We start from the raw sequence: 22,345 nt of genomic DNA, 5'->3' as shown, positions 1-22,345 counted from the left end.
CGAGAGACGTGCATTGCACCTCCCGACTTGTCAGCAGACGACCTCTTTCTTTGCCTCTCTGGCTACGTCTCGTCTCTGCCGCGAGGTGGGAGTCGCTTTGCGAGAAGACGTATCTCACTCGCTGATGGTTGATACGTTCCCTTGCTGGCCTCTTGTCGAGGCATCCACCCACCCCGTCCTCCCACACACCTGACTGGGTAGGCACTCAGAGGATTTGCCTCCTCTGCCTCTGTTGATGCTATAACATTTCATATTCACCTCCCTTCACTCCGCCTCTCTCTGCGCCTGTGTCTCTTAACACCCCGCGCGCTTTCTATCATCCATCACTGATGCGCATGTTTAGATGCTTCCATTCTCACACAGTGCCTGTGTACGCGTGCATCACACAGTCATTCGCATAGCATCGGCCTCCTTTATATATATATATATATATCTGCCCCCTTATCCCTCCACCACACAAAGCAAAATTTGATCCCTCTTCAAAACTCTCTTAGGATTTTCACTGCACTTCTCGTGGGCGAACACGCGTGCGAACGGTGGCGCTCACGTTTTTCCGTTCCCTGCGGTACTTGGAACCGAACCGAGCCCGAGCTGAGCTGAGCTGAGAGCTTCGTGTGTGTGTGTGTGTGTGTGTCTGAGCAGGCGTCTTTTTTTTTCGTGGGTGACTTTCTTTTGGCTGCTGTTTCGCCCTTTAGCTCCCTCTTCGACTCCTGATCATCTATCACGAGGGGGCGGGGGGGTTTTCCTTCGATGCCGCCTTCTCCCCCTCCCTCCCTCCCTCCCTCCCTCTCTCTCTCTCTCTCTTGACATACCCTCTCGTCCTCCGTGGCGAAGTAGAACGGCACTCGTTGCATCCCGCATTTTCGTTTTGTTTTCTGTTTGCCGGTGCGCGTCCTTGGTGCCACGTCGGGCTGCCTTTCTGTTTGCGTGCGTAAGTGTTTCTGTGCGCGTGTACCTCTGTTGCCTGTGGTGCTGCTGCTCGGGCGCAGTTCCCCATCCCTCATTTACACGGCACTCAGCATCCCTCTCTGCCCTGTTTTTCTCTCTATCGCTCGGAAATTGATATCCACACAATCACGCGCACTTCAGCTGTAGCTCACGTCGGGCGTGCAGGCGTATGTAGCGACAGGGCACTGAGAAGCGACGCCCAAGGCTTATCTTCTTGATTCTTGTGCCTTTTCCCCGCGCGTCAGTTCTACGAAACTGGTCCTGCCGGTATTCTGCTGCGCCTGTGCAAGCGAGGTCAACCAGCGTAGGCACACTCGCACGCAGGCAGCAACCGTGTGCCGTTAAGATCTTCTCGCTCACTGTTCGCTCTGGTGTTTTATTGCTGTTCGTTCATTACATAAAAAGCGTATCGAGTGTTCGGGTGAGCGCGTGTGCGAAATTTTTTTTTCGGTGCTTGGCATTGTGTGCGCGTGCGATTCTCTCACTGTTGTTAGCGCGCGACACAGACCTCGAAGGAAATGAGCTTCCCACCACCTCGGCTAGCGCTTCCAGAGGAGTGCAAGCAGGTCGTGTTGGTCGCGCCCATCGATGGCTTCACTGCGGCATGTGCTTGCGCGATCGCCACGTCCCCGCTCGTGCCGCTGAACTGCCGCGTGCTGGTCGACGGCATCGCAGTGAAGAGCAGCAGCCCATCGTCCGGCAACGATAGCCCCCACATGGCGTGCAGCTCCGCCGAATCCGCTGCCACCGCGAGAGACTTCATGAACACCGTGCAGCGAGTGGAGGCAAAACTGCGTGCGAGCCGTGCCACACGCCGCGACGTTTCTGTGACACACATAACACAGTTCTACTATGGTGGGGTGTCACCCAAGGCGGAGGAGATCGGGCCGATGCTGCATCGAATTCATCTACTCGGCAGCGGCGCACTTGGCGAGACGAACTTCACGGCATCCTCAACAGACGTCACTGCGGGATCTGGCGGGAGCAGTGGTGTACCTCGTGTTGCGGATTCTGTGTTTGTGCTGGTGCTGAGTGCGCAGTCGCTGAGCCCAGACACGGAAAGCGGGCTCAAGGCGTACGATATCCTTCTGCGCCGTCTTTGGAGTGCTGCCGGCCCTTCGCAAGCCGCCGAGACCGCTTCTCAACAGACGCGGGTGCGCGGCAGTCTTGTCATTCTCGCTGACGACGTCTATCGCACTGCTGCGTGTGCAATGCTGTCTAGCATCGCGAAGGAGGTCGCCACGGCGGTAGACTGGGTAGTGCTCCTCGCCTACGCATACGCTATGGACCCGCCGGCGCTGGAGTTCGGTGCGACGGAGGTCGCCGTTCAAGCCGCGTCGGGTATTTCACTCGGCGGCACGCTTCCAGTGCTGTGCGCCGCCAACGCCCTCGGCGTGCTCCGGCACTTCCCTGTCAGCCGAGGTGAGCCAGCCACTATTACGCCCGTCGACGTCGCTCTGAATGCCGCCCTCTTGGGATATGTGTGGCTGTGCCATGGCGAGCTGCCAGAGTGTGTAGAGTGTGCCGCGGAGATGCAGTACTGTGGCCTTTCGCCTGCGCCCTCGCACGCCGCCGCCGCTGCCGAGACGGCGACGGCAATGCCAACGCAGCCGGCGCAGTGTGTCACGCGACACCGTATGGGGTCCTTCGCAGTTGCCGAATCACGCAAGCCTGGCGAGGTGTCACTGGTGTGGGGCATGGTGGGCGAGTATCTCATGAGTTATTACGGTCGATTTGCCGACCAGATTTCCGCGGCGTTTCCCGTGGCTGGCGTGCTGACGCAGGCACCGATTCTGCAGTTTCCGTTTAGCGTGGCGGATTGGGTCAACTTCGGGCCGGAGCCGCGCGCGGCTGCCTACGCGCTGGAAGGATGGCGCGCGTATCAGCAGCGGCAGCGCCTCATGGAAGAGAAAGTCGGCAATGCCGAGGCGGCGCAGGCGCTAAAGGCGTATGTGGCACAAATGGACAGCGTTGTCCGCTACATCGAGCGTACTGCACGCGCGGCGGCAGCACGAGACAAGATATCCGCTGCCTTCGCCGCCTCGCGCAGGCGTACAGCGTCCTCGTCCTTCTCAGTTCCGCCATACCGCCTCGATGACTTCAACGTGGCGTTGTATCACTCGCTGCTGCGTCGCCTGACATCGCACCACACACTCATGCCCTATCACCAGTGTGTGGCGCTCGTCGAGGTCGACTGGGAGGCGTATGTGTCGGTGATTGCACGGGCAGTGCTTGAGCACCTAGCACGATGTGTTCTGCGGTCTTCATCCGGCTTGCAGCACGTACGGAGTCGCTTCCATGCTCTGCCGGTGGCCGACAGTGCGAACATCGGCAGCGTGGTACGCAGTCCTCCTGTCGTCAGCGCCCCAGACGAGCTGGCGCCTGCGAGTGCAGCGGTGCCGTCGTCCACCAAGCCGGAGGCGGCGGCTTCTGCCGCAGAAGCCCCTTTCGCCTTTCCAGAGCCGCGGCGCTACTTCACCAACGACTTCGTGTACCGCGGTGCCGAGCGCATCCCGCCGTTTCCGTCCCTTCTGCACAAGTACTTCGATTGCTTCGTGTTTCTTCATCGTGTCGGCATGACGGCGAACGGCTGGCGCGGTGACATGACACCTGGCATGACGCCGCAGGTGCTCACCTCAATCATCGCGCAGCCGAACATCCAGCGGCTCATGACCGCTCTGGCTGCCAAAGACGGCGCATCGAAAAAGGACGTGGAGGCCCGGGCAAAGCGTCTTCTGCTGGAGTGCGGCGATGCACTGAATCACGTTCATTGTCGCACGCTGGGTCTCATGATCCGCACGATCTTTCACAGCATCTACGGCCGCGTCGACGTCAACAACGGCTCCTATGAGCGCCTCCACCGCTACTTCGCCATGCCACGCGTGGCCGTCGTCTTCGCCCCGCTGCACCGCTCTTACATTGACTTCCTCATTCTCTCCGAGGTGCTGGCGCTCATGCGGTTGCCGCTGCCGCACATCGTGGCTGGAGAAAACTTTCTTAGTATGGGTGTCCTCGCGACCCTGATGCGGGGCAGCGGCGCCCTCTTTATGCGCCGCTCCTTCCGCGACGACCCGCTGTACGCTGCGCTGTTGAAGGAATATGTGCGGCACCTGGTGCGTGCGCGCCGCCCTCTCGAGTTCTTCATTGAGGGAGCGCGGAGTCGCACCGGCAAGACGATGGCGCCTAAGCTGGGCCTTCTCAAGTTTGTCTGCGACACCTTCTACGAGCCTGGTCAGCAGGAGCTTGACGACGTGCTCATTGTTCCGGTCAGCCTCTCCTACGACGAGGTACTCGAGGCCACTACACATGCCAAGGAGCTCTTGGGCGTTCCGAAGCCGAAGGAGAACCCGACGAACATGCTCAAAGCCCGAAGTCTACTCGAGCGCATGCACGGCAACATCCACATCCACGTTGGCGAGCCCGTGTCGCTGCGCTCCCTCAAGCAGCACCCGCGGCAGTGCCCGCTGCCGCTCCAGCCTAAGGACGAGCAACTCCGAGATCCGGCCGCGCCAGCCGCCGCAACCACGTCGGTGTGCAAGACACTCGATACCACGCCGTCCATTGCCAAAGGCAGCTCCATCACCCCGATCCCTCTCCTCGGCACCGTCGCGTGGCACCTGGTGTACAAACTGCAGCGTAACACGGTTATCACCCCGGCATCGATGGTGGCTGCTGTAGTCGAGTGTCTTGGCCCTTACTACTGTACAGCAACGACAATGTTGAAGGAGGGCATTGACACCACCGCGGCGGCACCGACCGCAGCAGCCGCCATGCCGTTAGAAAAGGTTCATCAGGGGGTCGAATGGCTGCGTGGGCGCTTGCGCGAGCGCGGCGCTCAGCTTTCGGCGGAGGCCTCCAAGTTGAACCCTGCTGGGGTCGTGACACTGGCGCTGACCAATCTCTACCGCTACATCCACATCACGGACGAGATGTCAGGCGTGACATACCACCCCGACAACGTTGTCACCAGACTCGCAGTCAACATCAGCACCAACCAGCTCATCCACGTTTGTATGAACGAGGCCCTCGTCGCTGTCGTCGCGCAGGCGTTCGGCTTCGTCACAACGCCGCACCGTCCGCCATCCGGCGCTGACGGGGCGATGCTGTGCGGGGTCCGCTCTGTGAAAGCGGACGTGCTGAGCAACCAGACGCAGCTTTTGCAGCGGCTGCTGTCCGCTGAGTTTCCTAACTACGCCGAAGCAGCACCGGTGAGCTTCGCGTCATGGCTGGAGTGCACTGTAAGCCAACTTCAGCAGTGCGTAGAGGAGCACACCGTGTCCTCCCAACTGTCTGGCGCCGACACGCACGGCGGCACTATTGTACACCTGCCCGTTACGCAGTACTACTACTTCCTCCTTCAACTCATCTGCCCTCACGTGGAGGCGCTCTACACGGTGCTGGCGGCTGCGTCGGCACTGCTGGCGGCGTACCCTGGTAAGCCATTCGGGGCTGCCGAAGTGGTCACGGCGACGCAGCGAGCGTGTTACATCCTGTATGCGGAGCGCAAGCTGCGCTATATAGTGGCGGCCAACAAGGAGACGCTGCAGCACTACTACGAGAGCCTCATCGCGCTCTCGCTCTTGCAGATAAAGCGCGTGCCCATTACAACGACGCCTGGCCAGTCGAAGGTAAACGGAGGAGTCGTTGCGTACACGGTCGGGTTATTAGGGCAAGAGGCAGCGCTGGCTCGCCTCGAGGTGCTGTCGACACAGATAAAGGCTCTGTGGTGGCACCCCTCTGCAGCAGAGGGGGTGACGATCGACAAGGCAGCCATTCAAGAGCGTGTGCTGGCAGTGTACCGTGAGCTAACACAGCCATCCAAGATGTGAGACACTCGTGTAGACCTGTGTCGCGCTTAGCGAGAAAGAAAGGGAAGGGAATGTCAATTCGCATGTCAGTGAAGATGAGGGAAGGTGCAGCATGGAGTGACAGCAGTGTCGCAGGGGGTAGGGGGAGGGGGCGCGCCGGGGCGCACGTGGCGTGTCTAATCACGCTCCCTCCCACCACAGCGCAACAAATCACGCGCAGCAGCTCTTCTGGTTGCTCCTCTCCAAGTTTGACTGAGCAGTTTCAATGGTTGTGTGCCAACTTATGTGGGTCTGGATGCCTCTCTCTCTCTCTCTCTCGCTCTTTCTGATTCTTTTGTTTTGTCTTGGTCACATGCTTCCCTGTAATTTACCATCGTTTCTTCTCGCTTCATGAAGGTGACGTTGGTACGCGGGCCGACTCTCCCCTCCCTGTCCTTCTGCCTTTTACTGTACACTCATCGCACCCGTTCGCGCAGAAAGACGCGCCAAGAGAGAGAGAGCAGTTGTCAGCTCGCTAGGTTTTACTCCTCTTTTGGCGTCTGCTGCGTCCCTCCTCCTCTTTCTCTCATCGTCGTGGTGCCGCTGAACTCGCCCCCCCCCTCCTCCCTTTTTCTTTTGTGGTGCCCCTCGCCTCCTGTGCACATCAGGCAGCGGATGGCCCTATCCGTTGATCCGCAGGCGATCCATGCTGATCTTAACCGGCACTAAACGCACTGAAGAAGATGATAAAGAAAGGTGGAAAAACATGTATGCGCACGAATGCGACTAGGTGGTTGCCTTCGGTGGTGTGGCGACAATATTGATGTCTTCGCGGTACTTCGCGTGGCCGTGCGAGAACCCAGCTCACACTGCCACAACCGTTGTGGCTGACACAGGCGCGTCCACGCTCCTCGCTACGGCTCAACCCACTAGCCCATCCACACTTTTCGTCCGAGGGTTGCTCTGTAACACAAATAACAGAGAACGCCGCCTCTCTCTCTCTCTCGAGCTCATCTTCATTTCTCTTTCCCTAGCACTTAGGCGGCAACACTACCTTGTCTGTTCACAGTAGCAACTATGTGGCTGTGCATCGCTGCTAACTGCACATCATACAGCTTGGCACACGCGATTATACACGCGCGGTAGAGGTCATATCAAACAAGCACAGTAACCACTACGCATGTACACAGCACTGACCGCCTCATCACTACATATCTATACATATATATAGAGAGAGAGAGATAGATATGTGCATCCTGCGTGATCAGGCGCCCAAACGCTGATATTATGTATTGCAGCACTGTTCTGCTTCGTCCTTCGCGTCTGCTGCTTCACCTCTTGGTTATTTTGCTTCATTTTTCACGTTATACTGAGCTGAAGGCGCGCCTCGGACAGCGAATGTTAGCGGGCAACTCAAGCGCTCTCACTCCTCCTTCTACTGCTTACCCCTTGCTCTCCGCCATAAGCCGGCAGGTGAGTGCACCGGCCCCGGCGAAACGATTTGGATACCAACAAGAGCATCAGCATAACATTCCACTGATCCCATCCCATGACGATCCTTCTCTCACGCGATGGGAACTAAGTCGAAGAAAACGATACCGTATGCAGTCGTGGTCTCGACGGTGCAGAGGTGGACGGGGGTGGGTGCGCGTGCGCTGAGTTTTCGATGGACTGGTGCCGGAAAGGAAGCTGTGCATGGGCATTCTCGTGCACGGCCAAGCCTCGCGCGGCCAAGCGTTGGCGGGGTTCCAGACGGATTACGCCGGCTACCAGCGGGCATCCCATGAGCACCGAAGACCGTGGAAAGGCGGGCGTCCTGCGCAGGTTGGGATTCTGACTGCGGATGGCTCAATCACCAGACTGCTGAGGGAGGGGGTGCAGGTGTCGGAGGAGTGCATCCATCGCCTCGAGGCGGCTGTCAGCCGATTCACGGGCAGCCGCCCGCGCCCGCTGCCGGGAGACGAAACGAATGCTGGCACGGGGCGAGTGGCGGTGGGTCTGGGAAGACATGGATGTTGCCGTCTGTGAGGCGCTCCATCGCGGACCGACACACCCACGGAGGAGGATCCGCGGCCGCTCTTCCGTCTCCCTTTCTCGGTGCTTGCTCTGTGGTATGCACGCAAGGCGTCGCTGCAGGGCAGACACAGCGTGTGCCGGCTCATTCTGGTAGCGGCATCGACGGCCGAGCGGACGGATGCACCGGAGGCCGCGGCGCAAGCAACCACGGGGATGTCAGCGCCGCCCAGCGATCTCTGGCCTGGGGAGCCCACTTTGGGCCGGGCAGGGAGGGGCCACCGCCCCCGCGCGCCGTTTGTTGCAGGGCGACGCGGCCTGCGCCTCTGCTGAACGCTCACCTTGTCCAAATCGTCAGAATTAGCGCGTGTTGCCCAGGCTGGTGCACGATGCAGACCGTTGTTGTCGTCTTCTCGACGATCTACGGCGTCGCATTCAACGGGCGCGACATGAAGTCACCAGAGAGCAGCGACACTGCGCTGGCCTTGAAGAGGGCCTTCGACTGCCTCCTCACTCCGGCGTAGCTCTCGCGCGTGCTCGCCCTCTGCAGCGCATGTTCCCGGGACGAGCGGACGATAGGCCACGTGGTCCTGGTGTGTCTAACCGCGAGCAGGAGCACAAGACGCTGGGGGGCCCGGTAGGAAGAGAGCACACACTCGCAGAGCAGCAGGGTACCGAGGTTCCCCTATCAAGTGTACATCCCCCAGCGAGGTTTGAGGGTGTGTGTGTGGGGGGGGGGGTGCGGCGGAAGCGGACAGAAGAACCAAGCAGCCCAATGAAGCAAGCGCAACCTTGCACGCCCCCTCTCAGGGTGGACATCACAGTGTACGCCACCGTACCGAAGGCACGCGTCGCGCAGCTCGAAGAGAGCGCGGGGCGATTTGTGTAGATTTTTCGGAGCGAGACAACATGAGCGCAGCTGGGCAACCTCTGCTCATGGCGCCGGCTATTCGCAGACACGAAGGACCTTGCGATGGACTTGCACACGGCACAGCTGTTTGCCGACAGCATGAGCATCTGATGTCAGACAAACCACACGTATGACTTGAGCATCATCAGTGCTCTGCGGTGGCTAGGCCAGCCGCACCGCGAACTGACGCTGCTGGGCACGGCCCCGGTGGCGACGGGGTGTGCTGGTGCCGCGGACCCCGGCCCACACCTCCTACCACAGAGAATCAGCGAGCCCCTAGTGCGAGATACCGTGGTCGGTGCCCCTGAGTGTCCTGCACATTGCGTCCGAGGAGATGGTGGTGTACTTGCGGGTGGCGGCCAAGACGAGCAGGGTCAGTCCCTTCCATCCGCACCGCTTGTGCGTCGTGCGTGGCGGCGGAACTGCAGGCCTGGCTCAGCGGCCACGGGAGGCCGTGAGGGGGACAAAGAGAGAGGGGACGAGAAGCTGCCTTCGCGACTCGGCAGCCTCACACCCCGCACCGACGGCGAGCACCTGCAGGTGCCACCCCATCTAGGCACTGACTCGTTGACGTGCCTCGTGCAGTGGACGAGCCATTACCGGCACCGCGCCATGCGGCTGTGGAAACTGCTGCGCACGTGTGTGCGCGGCGTACGGGCCCCACAGAGCCCGGCGACCGTGTCGGAGGAAGGTGGCGCAGCGCTCGGGGCGGCCGATATGATCGAGCGCTGCGGCTGCGGCAGCTGCGTGGCCAGCTGCGACCTCTCTGTGGTGGGTGAGGAACAGGGTCTGATGAGGGGACGGTTCATGCTGTGAACGCGGAGGGATACATGGCCGGTGTCTGGGTGGACTGCTCGCCGTGGCTCTGCGTGCTGTGCAACGCTAGTGGAGTGGCAGACCGGAAGGTATCGCTTTCCCTGGGACTCACGCCGGAAGGGCTAGCGCCCCCGGCCGTGTTGGGCACCACTGGCGCGAGGGCCTATCGGCCGGGAGCTGTGCCGGTGGGGTGAAGCATTACGCCCTGAAGCGATGCAGGTGGTGGCAGCACGATTGGCTGGTGGCCCCTGCAACGCCGCGCGACGTGCTAGGCATGTGCGAGTCGATGTGCGGACAGGCCGCATGCAGATCGCAGGCACGTGTCGAGCCGTGAGGCAGGCAGCGGGGTCGGTGATTCGGGCGGCATGCCGGTTGAAGGCCACTGTCAATCGGGCCGAAGCTGGCGTCGCTCTCCCCCAAGTGTTGCATAGATGATGTGCCGGCGCAATGCGAAGGTCGTCTACCTTAGAAGAAAAACTGTCGGGAAGCGGCCCGCGGCGTCAGCTGGGCACGTGACGATGGAATAGCCCGAGTGTTCTTGCGATGACTGTGGCTGAGGGCGGGAGTCGTGATGGTTCCTGCTCATGCTTTTTGGGGGGTTCTTGCAGGGGCGGGGCGGCTGCCCTCCAACGGGTCGCGTTTTGTTGCATGGTGGCCCCTCGCCCCCCTCCCTCCTCCTCTTCTGCACGCGCTGCTGGAAGGGCCTCACGCAGGTGCACCTATGACAACGCGGAAGGGGGCAAGGCTTGCCAGGAGGGTGGCAGGCAGTGCCCTCCGTCCTCTCCGCTTGGACGCCTTCAGCGGTGCTTCCGTCTCGCCCTCGCTGCCGTTGCGGCGCGTCTCGCGTCCGCCGGCCGCTTCACCGTATGTGTGTGCCTTGCGTGCATGCCGGCAGGTGGCCCATGTGCTCCCCCTGTGCGCGCCTCGCAGCGCCACGTGCCCGTGTCCTCGCCACTCTCCCCCGCATTTCTCTCTCTGTCCCTCCCTCTCTCCTCCCCCGCTTTCACTCCTGCCCACACCCCACATCTCTCCCCCTCTCACAACACACACACGTGCACACATGAACGGCACCGTGTGCGTGCACGTACAACAACAACGACAACAGACATCTCCTTGCCAAGCCTTGACTCACTTCCGCTCTCGCCTCACTCCTCGTCAGCTCTGTCGCGCAGTCTCGACCGCCCTGCCGCTCTTTCTCCCGTGCACCTCCGCGTTGCCCTTGCCCGCTGTCGGCGTTGTGGATTTGCCGAAAATGGCGTTGAGGATCAGCATAATAGTATATGTAGTCCTCCAGTTCATCGCGTTTTTTTTCGTGCTGGTGGGTACGCCGCTCGACATGTTTCGCGCCGCGGTTGAGGAGTTTAACTTCTCCCATGTCTGCGTGACGTTGTGGGGTGCGAAGTTGGGTTGTTATAACAGCTCGTACCTCGTCACGTCGGACGAGTTGTGGGTGAATTGCACGGCGCGCCGCGACCGCTTCCGCGCTGCTCAGGCGTTGGCTGTCATCTCCATCTTCGTGTACGGCGCGGCGTTCGTCTTGGGCGTCCTTCTGCTGTGCTGCTGCTCGATCCTCCGCTGGGTGTGCCTGGCTGTCAACATCGTGGGCGTCTTCACGTTGGTCGTCGTCTGGGTGGCCATGGTGGTGACCTACTACGCAAGTGAGAATACATATTGCCCGAATCTCAAGCGTTTCTTCAACTATGGAGCCGGGTTCGCTCTCTTCTTGGTGGCCTGGTGCCTGGACATCATCAACATCTTCTTATTGGTGATCCGGGGGGAAGATGAGAAGGCTTGTGCAAACGAGAATCCGGAGTTCTATACAAGGGGCGGGCAGGAGGAAATGAAGTGAAGGAGGTGGCGGGCAAGCTACTTCGGCTCCGCCGGCTTCTCGGCACAGCCGCCATCGTGGAGGGGCCGGCGGAGCTGATGCCTGCGCGAGAGAGGGGAGGGGAGTAAAGACGCGGACTCTCGTCGCTGCCGTCTCTCGCGTGTGTGCGTCCTCCCACGCGCGTATGCTCGGGGGGCTTTTCGGCTTCCTCGCGTGCTCTTCCCCCTTCTCACGTGCGGGGCAACCTGCGCTGTGTGGTGGGCAGCGCACGCGTGGCCCCGACAGGCCCTCCATGCCCCGCCCCCCCCCTGAGCCCCTCGCCCTCGCTGCCGTCTCGGAGCTGCCCGTCTGACGCTCGCCCGGCGCACCGTTGGCGAGGTGAGGGAGCGAAGGAGAGGCGGGTGCCCGAGGTGGACACGGAGGGCAAACGCGGCGGTGCGGAGAAACGGACGCCCTCGCACGGAGGACGGGAGGCGCCACGCCACGCCGCATCGGTCGCCCGCCCCCGAACCCCTCCAGTCGCGATGGCGCGTCTTCCTGGTGTCTCTCCCTCGCGCCCCGTTTGGACCTCGTCACTGCCGCTTCCCCTCGTACACGCCTTACGGACTACCTGAGCGGCGAAGGGCGAGGAGGAGGAGAGGGAGGGAGGGGGCGAGGTGCCACAGGAGAGGGGGTGGCGGGGAGGTGTGGGAATGAGGCGGGCTGATGGGCAGGCGCTCCGGGCAGGGAGAGGACGGCGTCTGTGCGCAGGCACACCCACGCGCGTGCAGGCACATGCGCCGCCGCGGCCCTCCTCCCCCGTCCTCCGTGGATCTCCCCGCCACTTCGCCCTTCTGCTGCTGCGACTCTTCCGCGCCCCTGGCACTCCGGCGAATGGAAGAGGCACCACAGCGGCACGAAGCCGCAGGCCGAGCACAGTCTCCCCTGCACCCCTCCACACACACACACACACACGTATGCTGCCGGTGTTTTCGTTTCTCTTTTCGTGTTATCGCTTGATTTGACGCTAGCGTGTTTCGAGTTCTCTCGTTCTCGTCTCTCCCCCTACACAGAGAAGAGTCGCATGGACGTACGCGTTTGCGTGCCCCTCTGCCCTCTGCCCGTTGTACCTCTGTGCCGCTGCCCTGCTCTTCTTCTTCCCCTGCCTGTGCGCGTGCGTGTGCGGGCGAGGGCGGCTGATCGAGGAGACGACGGGGTGGAGAGCAGCCACAGCTCCGCAGCGCTGGGGATACATGGGGAGTGCGCAGAAGGAGCGGGAGAGGCACGCACACGCGCTGTGGCAAGGGAGTAGTGGTGCGGAGGCGCAGGGGGGGGGGGAATACGCAGCGGAGCGAGTGGGTACGGGAGCGGAGCGGAGGCGAGGCAGCGCTGCTTCTCTGTTCGCCCCGCTTGCGTTCGACTCGAGTGTGTCTGCGTGTGCGCCCCCTGTGGCCTTCGGCCCCCTCGCCCCTCTTGCGCGTCTCGCTTTGTTTTCGTTGCTGTGGCTGTCTAACTACACCATCGAGTCGTCCAGAGTCCCCTGCGCGGGGGAGTACTTACACGGTGCTGCGCCATACCGCGGCTTGAAGCGACTGAGGGGAGGGGCACGGCGTGCAGGCAGAGGACAGGGTCTCAGAAGGCCCTGGTCTGCGGCTGGCCAACCTCCTCGCTGAGCCCATGCGGCACGCACCTACACCCAGCCCCTGCGGCCTGCACGGCAGACGTCGCTGCCTCCGCCCTCGAACAGGGCCCTGCACCGAGGTCCGTGTGGCGCCGGTCGCGCCGCACGTGTGCGACGGCGATACGCGGAAAGACAAGGCGAGCCTGTAAGACGCATGGGCCGGCTCGACGGCAGAACGGCTCGTCGTGGACGACCCGGCCGCGGCTGCCGTGCGACAGCGGGGTGGGTGGGCTGTGGCTATGTGCGTGCACGTGCGGACTCGGCCGTGGTGGGTTGAGACGCTGGTAATGCAGCTCTTCGTTTTCCCTGGTAAGCACGTGAAGGAGGAGGTAACCACGGCAACCACAAAACGACAGGTGTGTGTATATATATATACTAATATATATCTGGATCTAGAGCGGTGCCCAAGCAACCCATCAAAACACCCCACACTTTGCTTTTCCCCGCCGACGGCCGCCCCTTGGCCTCGCCCGAGCGGGCAGGGCGCGTGCGTCCTTCTCTCCTCGTGCTTCTCCTTTTCTTGCTTTGCCCTTTCTGTCTTTCATTATGGTCTCCGTTCCTCGACTGACTCACCCCAGCAGTGCCACCGCCGCCATTGCTGTCGCCCTCCTCTGCGAGAGGGGAGGGGCAGGAGGAGCACCGAGCTCTTTGCTGCTGCCAAGTGGTAGGGCTGCGTTATGCGCGTGTGCGTTCTCGCATGTCGGTGCATGCATATGTATGCGTGCATGTCTATGCGTGCACACACGTGTATGCCCGTGCACATGAGTATGTGTGAATGCGTGCGCATGCGTGTGTACCTGTGTGCGCGTGCGCCTTGTGGCCACGCAGGCCCTCTTTGTATGGATGCCTCTTGATCGGCCCTTCTCTTCTCTCTCTGCTGCACCTTCGCGCCCACCTCACGGGTGCCTGTCGGAGAAACACGGCGGTGGAGGGGAGCAACTTAGACGTGAACGCGGGCACCGGCACACGGGAGCCAGGAGCGCACATGCGCACACAAAGGCATTCCTTCTGCTATACTGGCGAGCCGCAGCGCTGAGAGGCGTTGCCGGCAGCCGTCTGCGCGCTGTGGGCAGCACGGGTGGTGCTGCTGCGTCGGCATCGCCTGGGGTGACTTGACATTGCGGTTGCTGGCCCGCGTGGAGCGCTGGTGGCGGCGACGCGCGTTTTGCGTTGTTGCGCCCCGGGCAGCGCGGTGACTGTGCCTGCAGGACGGCCCGCCCGCCGTCGTCGACGGAGGAGCGGCGGGAGACGGCCCGGGGGGGCCTGGTGGCTTGTGTGCGCCGCACGCGCCCGGCGAGCGTTCTCGGGGACGGCCCCGACGCGCTCGGGCGCCTCGTCGCCAGGGTGTCGGGGACGGTGCGCCGCTTGGGGATGCTCTGGGCTGGCAAGAGGATCTGCGCCGTGGGGCGGCGCGACGTGTACGCTAAGGGCACCGTCTCCAGGGTGATGGACAAGGCGACCTGGGCGCTGCTGATGGAAGCTGGCGAAGGTGTGCGCTCTGCGGCACCTGTGCGTATGGTGTCGCGGGAGCTGTCGAGGAAACCACACCGCAACGCGAAGCTGCTGTAGCGCGTGAGCTGGCTGCACTGCTGCGTTCGCGGCCCGCGCGACGTGGAGGTCATCGCGCTTATACTCTCTAGGAGTGGCTGGGCTGCTGAGGGGATGTGACTGCTGGGAAGGGCGGATCTCCTGCAGTCTGTGTCGTGCGTCGGAACCCGTGCGGGTCGGCATGGGCGAGAGGGCTCAGTGGGTGCGCGGCCAGCACGGGGCGATTCGCATGCCGCACCGCGAGCGGGTAAGGGACATGAGGCTTTGCTATGCCCTTTCCAAGCGCATGGGCGCCATAAGCTGTGTGTTGCGGGCATGCTTGTGGTGCGCTGCGTTCTCACGAGGAGCCTGCGCGCCTACGGGCGGTAGCAGAGAGGGGGGCCATGCACACCGGCCCGCCATCCAATCCTTCCCCAATGCCGCCCGGTGGTCCCAGGGCGAGGGTGTGCTCGCGACGGCGGGGAGAGCCTTCGTTGTGGAGCGCACGGACGAACAGGCAGCGGTGCGCAGTGTGCTTGTGCAGGTGGTGCCGTCGCATTCCCGTATCCTCGCATCGCTGCCATCATCGGTGGCTGTGGCGGGTGCAGGAGTGCGCTGTGCCGCAACGCGTACGGCGTTGCGGGCGTGTCGCTCGTGCACGTGGGCGTCCATGGCTCTGAGGACCCGGTGGATGCGGTGAGGACAAAGAATAGTGACGTCCACGAGCTGCACGGGTGCGGTCGAGCGTCCCGGCTGGCCTGCCCGTGCGGCGCTGCGCGAGGCTGTGCCGGACGAGTGGCGCTTCGCGCCGCAGGCCCTCCGCACGGCGGCGCGCTGCATGTTGCCCCGGCATATCGACGAGGCCGGCGCGGGCGAGCTGGTGGACGGGGCCTTGGCATCTCCCTGCGCGTTTCTGTAGATGCAGATGTAGCTGCGGTTCCTCTGCCGGCGTGTCTTGACGGCCAACCGTTGAATGCACACCCCACCGCATATTGAAGCACTGCGACATGAGGGTCGACAGCTGAGTGCAAGTGCGGGTCTTTTGCCGAGCACTTCTTGCGGGGGGAGGTCGTGGTGATAGGTGAGCGGGAGAGGGGAGGAAAGGGGGGCGCTCGCCCGCGCTGCAGAGGCTCCACTGCCTGTGCTGAGAAAGCAGACCGGCACCCACAGGAAAGGCGCGGCTCATGCACGCGGTGTGAGGGCAGTGCACGGGCGGAGTCACCGATGCATGCACATGCGTGTGTGTGTGCGCCTCGGACAGCGAATGTTAGCGGGCAACTCAAGCGCTCTCACTCCTCCTTCTACTGCTTACCCCTTGCTCTCCGCCATAAGCCGGCAGGTGAGTGCACCGGCCCCGGCGAAACGATTTGGATACCAACAAGAGCATCAGCATAACATTCCACTGATCCCATCCCATGACGATCCTTCTCTCACGCGATGGGAACTAAGTCGAAGAAAACGATACCGTATGCAGTCGTGGTCTCGACGGTGCAGAGGTGGACGGGGGTGGGTGCGCGTGCGCTGAGTTTTCGATGGACTGGTGCCGGAAAGGAAGCTGTGCATGGGCATTCTCGTGCACGGCCAAGCCTCGCGCGGCCAAGCGTTGGCGGGGTTCCAGACGGATTACGCCGGCTACCAGCGGGCATCCCATGAGCACCGAAGACCGTGGAAAGGCGGGCGTCCTGCGCAGGTTGGGATTCTGACTGCGGATGGCTCAATCACCAGACTGCTGAGGGAGGGGGTGCAGGTGTCGGAGGAGTGCATCCATCGCCTCGAGGCGGCTGTCAGCCGATTCACGGGCAGCCGCCCGCGCCCGCTGCCGGGAGACGAAACGAATGCTGGCACGGGGCGAGTGGCGGTGGGTCTGGGAAGACATGGATGTTGCCGTCTGTGAGGCGCTCCATCGCGGACCGACACACCCACGGAGGAGGATCCGCGGCCGCTCTTCCGTCTCCCTTTCTCGGTGCTTGCTCTGTGGTATGCACGCAAGGCGTCGCTGCAGGGCAGACACAGCGTGTGCCGGCTCATTCTGGTAGCGGCATCGACGGCCGAGCGGACGGATGCACCGGAGGCCGCGGCGCAAGCAACCACGGGGATGTCAGCGCCGCCCAGCGATCTCTGGCCTGGGGAGCCCACTTTGGGCCGGGCAGGGAGGGGCCACCGCCCCCGCGCGCCGTTTGTTGCAGGGCGACGCGGCCTGCGCCTCTGCTGAACGCTCACCTTGTCCAAATCGTCAGAATTAGCGCGTGTTGCCCAGGCTGGTGCACGATGCAGACCGTTGTTGTCGTCTTCTCGACGATCTACGGCGTCGCATTCAACGGGCGCGACATGAAGTCACCAGAGAGCAGCGACACTGCGCTGGCCTTGAAGAGGGCCTTCGACTGCCTCCTCACTCCGGCGTAGCTCTCGCGCGTGCTCGCCCTCTGCAGCGCATGTTCCCGGGACGAGCGGACGATAGGCCACGTGGTCCTGGTGTGTCTAACCGCGAGCAGGAGCACAAGACGCTGGGGGCCCGGTAGGAAGAGAGCACACACTCGCAGAGCAGCAGGGTACCGAGGTTCCCCTATCAAGTGTACATCCCCCAGCGAGGTTTGAGGGTGTGTGTGTGTGGGGGGGGGGTGCGGCGGAAGCGGACAGAAGAACCAAGCAGCCCAATGAAGCAAGCGCAACCTTGCACGCCCCCTCTCAGGGTGGACATCACAGTGTACGCCACCGTACCGAAGGCACGCGTCGCGCAGCTCGAAGAGAGCGCGGGGCGATTTGTGTAGATTTTTCGGAGCGAGACAACATGAGCGCAGCTGGGCAACCTCTGCTCATGGCGCCGGCTATTCGCAGACACGAAGGACCTTGCGATGGACTTGCACACGGCACAGCTGTTCGCCGACAGCATGAGCATCTGATGTCAGACAAACCACACGTATGACTTGAGCATCATCAGTGCTCTGCGGTGGCTAGGCCAGCCGCACCGCGAACTGACGCTGCTGGGCACGGCCCCGGTGGCGACGGGGTGTGCTGGTGCCGCGGACCCCGGCCCACACCTCCTACCACAGAGAATCAGCGAGCCCCTAGTGCGAGATACCGTGGTCGGTGCCCCTGAGTGTCCTGCACATTGCGTCCGAGGAGATGGTGGTGTACTTGCGGGTGGCGGCCAAGACGAGCAGGGTCAGTCCCTTCCATCCGCACCGCTTGTGCGTCGTGCGTGGCGGCGGAACTGCAGGCCTGGCTCAGCGGCCACGGGAGGCCGTGAGGGGGACAAAGAGAGAGGGGACGAGAAGCTGCCTTCGCGACTCGGCAGCCTCACACCCCGCACCGACGGCGAGCACCTGCAGGTGCCACCCCATCTAGGCACTGACTCGTTGACGTGCCTCGTGCAGTGGACGAGCCATTACCGGCACCGCGCCATGCGGCTGTGGAAACTGCTGCGCACGTGTGTGCGCGGCGTACGGGCCCCACAGAGCCCGGCGACCGTGTCGGAGGAAGGTGGCGCAGCGCTCGGGGCGGCCGATATGATCGAGCGCTGCGGCTGCGGCAGCTGCGTGGCCAGCTGCGACCTCTCTGTGGTGGGTGAGGAACAGGGTCTGATGAGGGGACGGTTCATGCTGTGAACGCGGAGGGATACATGGCCGGTGTCTGGGTGGACTGCTCGCCGTGGCTCTGCGTGCTGTGCAACGCTAGTGGAGTGGCAGACCGGAAGGTATCGCTTTCCCTGGGACTCACGCCGGAAGGGCTAGCGCCCCCGGCCGTGTTGGGCACCACTGGCGCGAGGGCCTATCGGCCGGGAGCTGTGCCGGTGGGGTGAAGCATTACGCCCTGAAGCGATGCAGGTGGTGGCAGCACGATTGGCTGGTGGCCCCTGCAACGCCGCGCGACGTGCTAGGCATGTGCGAGTCGATGTGCGGACAGGCCGCATGCAGATCGCAGGCACGTGTCGAGCCGTGAGGCAGGCAGCGGGGTCGGTGATTCGGGCGGCATGCCGGTTGAAGGCCACTGTCAATCGGGCCGAAGCTGGCGTCGCTCTCCCCCAAGTGTTGCATAGATGATGTGCCGGCGCAATGCGAAGGTCGTCTACCTTAGAAGAAAAACTGTCGGGAAGCGGCCCGCGGCGTCAGCTGGGCACGTGACGATGGAATAGCCCGAGTGTTCTTGCGATGACTGTGGCTGAGGGCGGGAGTCGTGATGGTTCCTGCTCATGCTTTTTGGGGGGTTCTTGCAGGGGCGGGGCGGCTGCCCTCCAACGGGTCGCGTTTTGTTGCATGGTGGCCCTTCGCTGGCCGCGCTGTCAGGGAGCGCTCCAGGTGAGTTGGACAAGCGGCACAGGTAGGCCGCAGCGAGCATGCGATGGGGCCACGGCCCCGCCGACCGTGTAGGTGCGGCAGCGCGCCGAGCGGTGCCTTCGCGCTCTTTGTGTGGAACTGCAAGGGCTGCCTGATGCATCGGCGCAGCTTCATGTGGGTAGCACGTCTGCCATCGCTGGTTTTCACAAGGGCTGCTCACACAGTCATGCAGTCTACGCAGAGCCTCATGAATGCATGTCTCCCCTGCCATACGTGGTGTACACCGTGTCACATTGAATCCAACGAGAACCCCGTGGACAGACTGCGCCACGATCCCGCATACCAGGCGCGAAGGAGCAGAACTGGCGACACGGGGAGGTGCGACAGGGAGCTGGAAAGGAAGGTGGCTTCGTGCTCTCGCTTGTACGCAAGCAAAGGCTTATACGCGCGTCTATGGTGTTGCATGAAAGGACGCGCTCGATTCCCGCCGATGTGGCGTCGGTGTAAGCAGCCCGATCGCACCCAACGCCCCCAAAAGTCGGATGGACGGAAACAAATATGCCGACTAGCAACATGGCCTCGGGCGTAACTCTCTCCTCTCTCACATCGTTTCCTCTTCTTCGATGCCTCTCTCACGCAGGCAAAGTAACGGAAGTGTTCATACAGACGAACGCTTGCATACACGCCGATCGACACAGACGCGCTCTTCCATTAGTGTTGTGTCTGCTCTAGGCGGCTGTGGCGATCTGCTGCTCAGCCGCTTGCCTTATTCTTGTTCCTCGATGCTGTGCGGACGGCTCCTTGCCTCTCTCTCTCTCTCTCTCTCTCTCTGAGTATCGTTTGCGGCGCGGCTGCGTTAAAGGAAAAGGGCAGAAGGCACACGCTTTTTACCCTGTGCACATGCAAGCTGCACGTGCTGCCCCGAACCAACTCTCGCTCTCTCTCTCATACACACCACACACGTATCTCTCTTGCACACATTAAGTGTCAGTCTGTGTGGGTGGGCGGGTGGGGGTGGCATTGTCGCTGCAGCTTTGTTTTGTGCACTGCCCCTCTGCTGACCCTGCCTGTCTGTGCGCATCACCCTCTCACCCCGCCTGTCTTTTCTGCTGGTGCGTGCCTCTTTCCCATTCTTCTCTCCTTTCAGAAAACGAAGAGATGCTGATAGGTGCTGCAGACGGAGATGAAGTATGATCAGGGTACGGCATCTGGCAGCGCGTCCCCCTCGTCGAATGCGGCAAATTCATCAGACAGGACAAAACTACTGCAGGTACTACGCGTGGTGGCGCAGCATAGTCGCGTATTCGCCACAGCGCAGTACGTGTATGTGCGCCGTCGTGTGACAGCCATCGGCAAATTAATCCACATTACCGTGCGCTCAGTGTACTTTCCTGACGAGTTCTCCTTCTATCTTGACACCGTCGTGCGGTTCCTGTTCAGCGTGTATTACATACCTTTCCTGGCAATGGTCGTCGCGCTGACGCATGCGGCAATCGAGCGGATCGTCTGGGTGCTCGTGATCCCGGTGACGCAGGAGATGGAGCGGCGCCCATTTAGCACCTCGCGCGTGTCGACACTTGTGTACGGGCTCGGCTCTATCGCATCCCGCATGACGCCGTTTGCCACGCTGGCGGTCGCCGTCGCCACTGTGGGGCACAAAGTCATGAATTGTGTGGCGGAGGCTATGGTAGACGCCTACACAACGCAGCGCGGCATGGACTATCCTCTCCTCCGCGCTCGTCTGTGTTTCACCGTGAAGAAAAAGTTGCGCTTGGTCATCTGTGGAGTTGTCTCTGCAAATTTGGCCGTCGTGCTAGCGCTTCTGTGCCACACAAACGCCTTTGTGGAGTGGTCTGGCCGAGAGCCGTGGGTGACTGCGGCGGTGTGGACAGTGTTTGTGATACAAATCTGCTTTGTGTTGACGACGGTGCTGCGGGAGGCGCCGCTGGAGAATACGACGCTTAACCGCAGTGGCGTCTTTCGACTCATTGACCGGCGACGGTGTCAGGTGCAGACGCAGCTCCGCAACGACGTCGAGGTGCTGCCAGGGGCGTGCCCGCCACCGTTTCCGCAGCCGGTAGAGAACACTTTCTCGTCCTCAAGCAGCAGCATTTCGGTGGCGTCCCCACGGCTGGCGCGCTGTGGAGGTGGCGGTGAGGCGACCGCGGTTGGAGGAAGTGGTAACGTGCCACCGCTCCACTCTCTCTCTGACGCCAAACCCCTCGCCGCAACGCAGGCGTCGGTGTCCGCCACGGCGGAGAACGTGTGCAACCTCATTGATGCCTCAGCCTCGCAGGCGTTCGTCACGTACGTCGAGGACGACTGGTGGCGTCATCACATCCACACCATGCGCTACATTGGCTTCTTTATGGTTATTTTCTTCACCATCGGCTTTGCCGTGGCGCGTGGCCCAGTGTTTGGGCTCACCTCGGGCGTGATGATCTTGACCTGCCTCAACGCGCCGCACCTGTTCGGGTGTATGGCCCTGTCTATCTCGGCCGCTGTGACGCGCATTCTGCGCTCCTACGCGTGGCTGCTGCGGCATCCTGATGCGCTGCTGCCCATTCTCATCATAGCTACTCCTTACCAGCTGCTGCTGATCAGTGCGTTTCTCTATTTCCGCCAACACCCCCTGCTCTGCTTGATGTTGGTGTGGGTGAACATGCTGCTGGCCGCGCGCGCCATCGACCTGGCGCGGGAGTTCGACGTGACGGTGAATGGGTCGGTGCTGTGGAAGTATGCCGACTCTGGCGCGCCGCTCCCGCCGGCGCTAGCGAGCGTTCTGGAGGACGTACACGAAAAGCAGTACCACTGCCCCGACGTGATGAGCCTCGACATGCTGATTGACATTCGCCGCATGAAGATTTTGTACGCTGGCGGGGCCGAGGTGCGCCTCAAGCGGCAGGTCGTGATTCCGCCAGGGGCACTGCGGCGCTACGTGTTTGAGTACCACTTCTATGCGTACACCTTGCCACGTCTTCTGTCGCTGCAGAGTCCAGGGTACTTTAGCGGCTCGAAGTTCCGCACAGTGCGGGTGGTGCTGCGCTTCATCTCGGTGACGCTGCTGCTGCTGTACGCGCTGCTCATGTCGGGGCTCCTTGTGCAGGCGGCGTTCCCGCAGCTGCGTCCGCTCCCGGTGCGGGTGACAGCGGCGCCAGACAACAGCTACCTCACCTTCGATCACATTGTGGTGCGCCTGCACCTGCTCTCGCAAAACGCGTCGCGACGGGCGGCGGAGGTTAACACGTCTAACATGGCGCTGGAAGGGTATCTCTCCGGCGTGCCAGTGGCGGCGTCGAGCGCGTTCATGTGGCACAACATCACGTCGGCCGAGAACGAGGACTTCTACCCGCAGCTGTGCACGCGGCAGTACGGTGAGACGTCTGTGTGGGAGCTCGCCCTCCTCGCTTTGGCACCATACCTCTTCAACGTGGAGGAGTTCAACACAATGCTGCGCTTCCTGAACGTGCACATGGGCTCCGACTGGGTCATTCAGCCGCGTCACGGCGCGTCGTGCGTGCCTGGCGACTCAAATCACCAGCCGACAGGGTGGAGCGACTTTTACGAGGTGTACAGCGCAAA

The 22,345-nt window shown here is 62.2% G+C and overlaps 3 protein-coding genes across 3 annotated transcripts in view; all 3 read left to right on the top strand.

Moving 5' to 3' along the window:
* Positions 1 to 1,466: 1,466 nt before the first annotated feature.
* DAT (dihydroxyacetonephosphate acyltransferase) lies at positions 1,467 to 5,777 on the top strand (the record flags this gene model as incomplete). The annotated part of the gene is made up of 1 exon (XM_001686150.1): positions 1,467 to 5,777. The coding sequence occupies one exon, from the start codon at positions 1,467 to 1,469 to the stop codon at positions 5,775 to 5,777; it is 4,311 nt and encodes a 1,436-aa protein (XP_001686202.1).
* Positions 5,778 to 10,534: 4,757 nt separating this feature from the next.
* LMJF_34_1080 (putative amastin-like surface protein) lies at positions 10,535 to 11,323 on the top strand (the record flags this gene model as incomplete). Its single annotated transcript, XM_001686149.1, has 1 exon — positions 10,535 to 11,323. One exon carries the CDS (start codon positions 10,535 to 10,537, stop codon positions 11,321 to 11,323), a length of 789 nt encoding a protein of 262 aa, XP_001686201.1.
* An 8,623-nt stretch (positions 11,324 to 19,946) lies between these two features.
* The window catches only part of LMJF_34_1070 (conserved hypothetical protein), a gene marked incomplete at both ends in the record, with an annotated part of 3,078 nt that continues 679 nt past the window's right edge, over positions 19,947 to 22,345 (top strand). Inside the window, one exon of the mRNA XM_001686148.1 lies at positions 19,947 to 22,345. This exon is cut by the window's right edge and continues 679 nt beyond it. Within this exon, the coding sequence (XP_001686200.1) occupies positions 19,947 to 22,345 (2,399 nt within the window).

Source organism: Leishmania major, chromosome 34, assembly GCF_000002725.2.
Source record: "Leishmania major strain Friedlin complete genome, chromosome 34".
NCBI lineage: Eukaryota > Euglenozoa > Kinetoplastea > Trypanosomatida > Trypanosomatidae > Leishmania > Leishmania major.
Note: the sequence above shows the minus strand (reverse complement) of the source record. Positions and strands in the feature narration are given on the sequence as shown.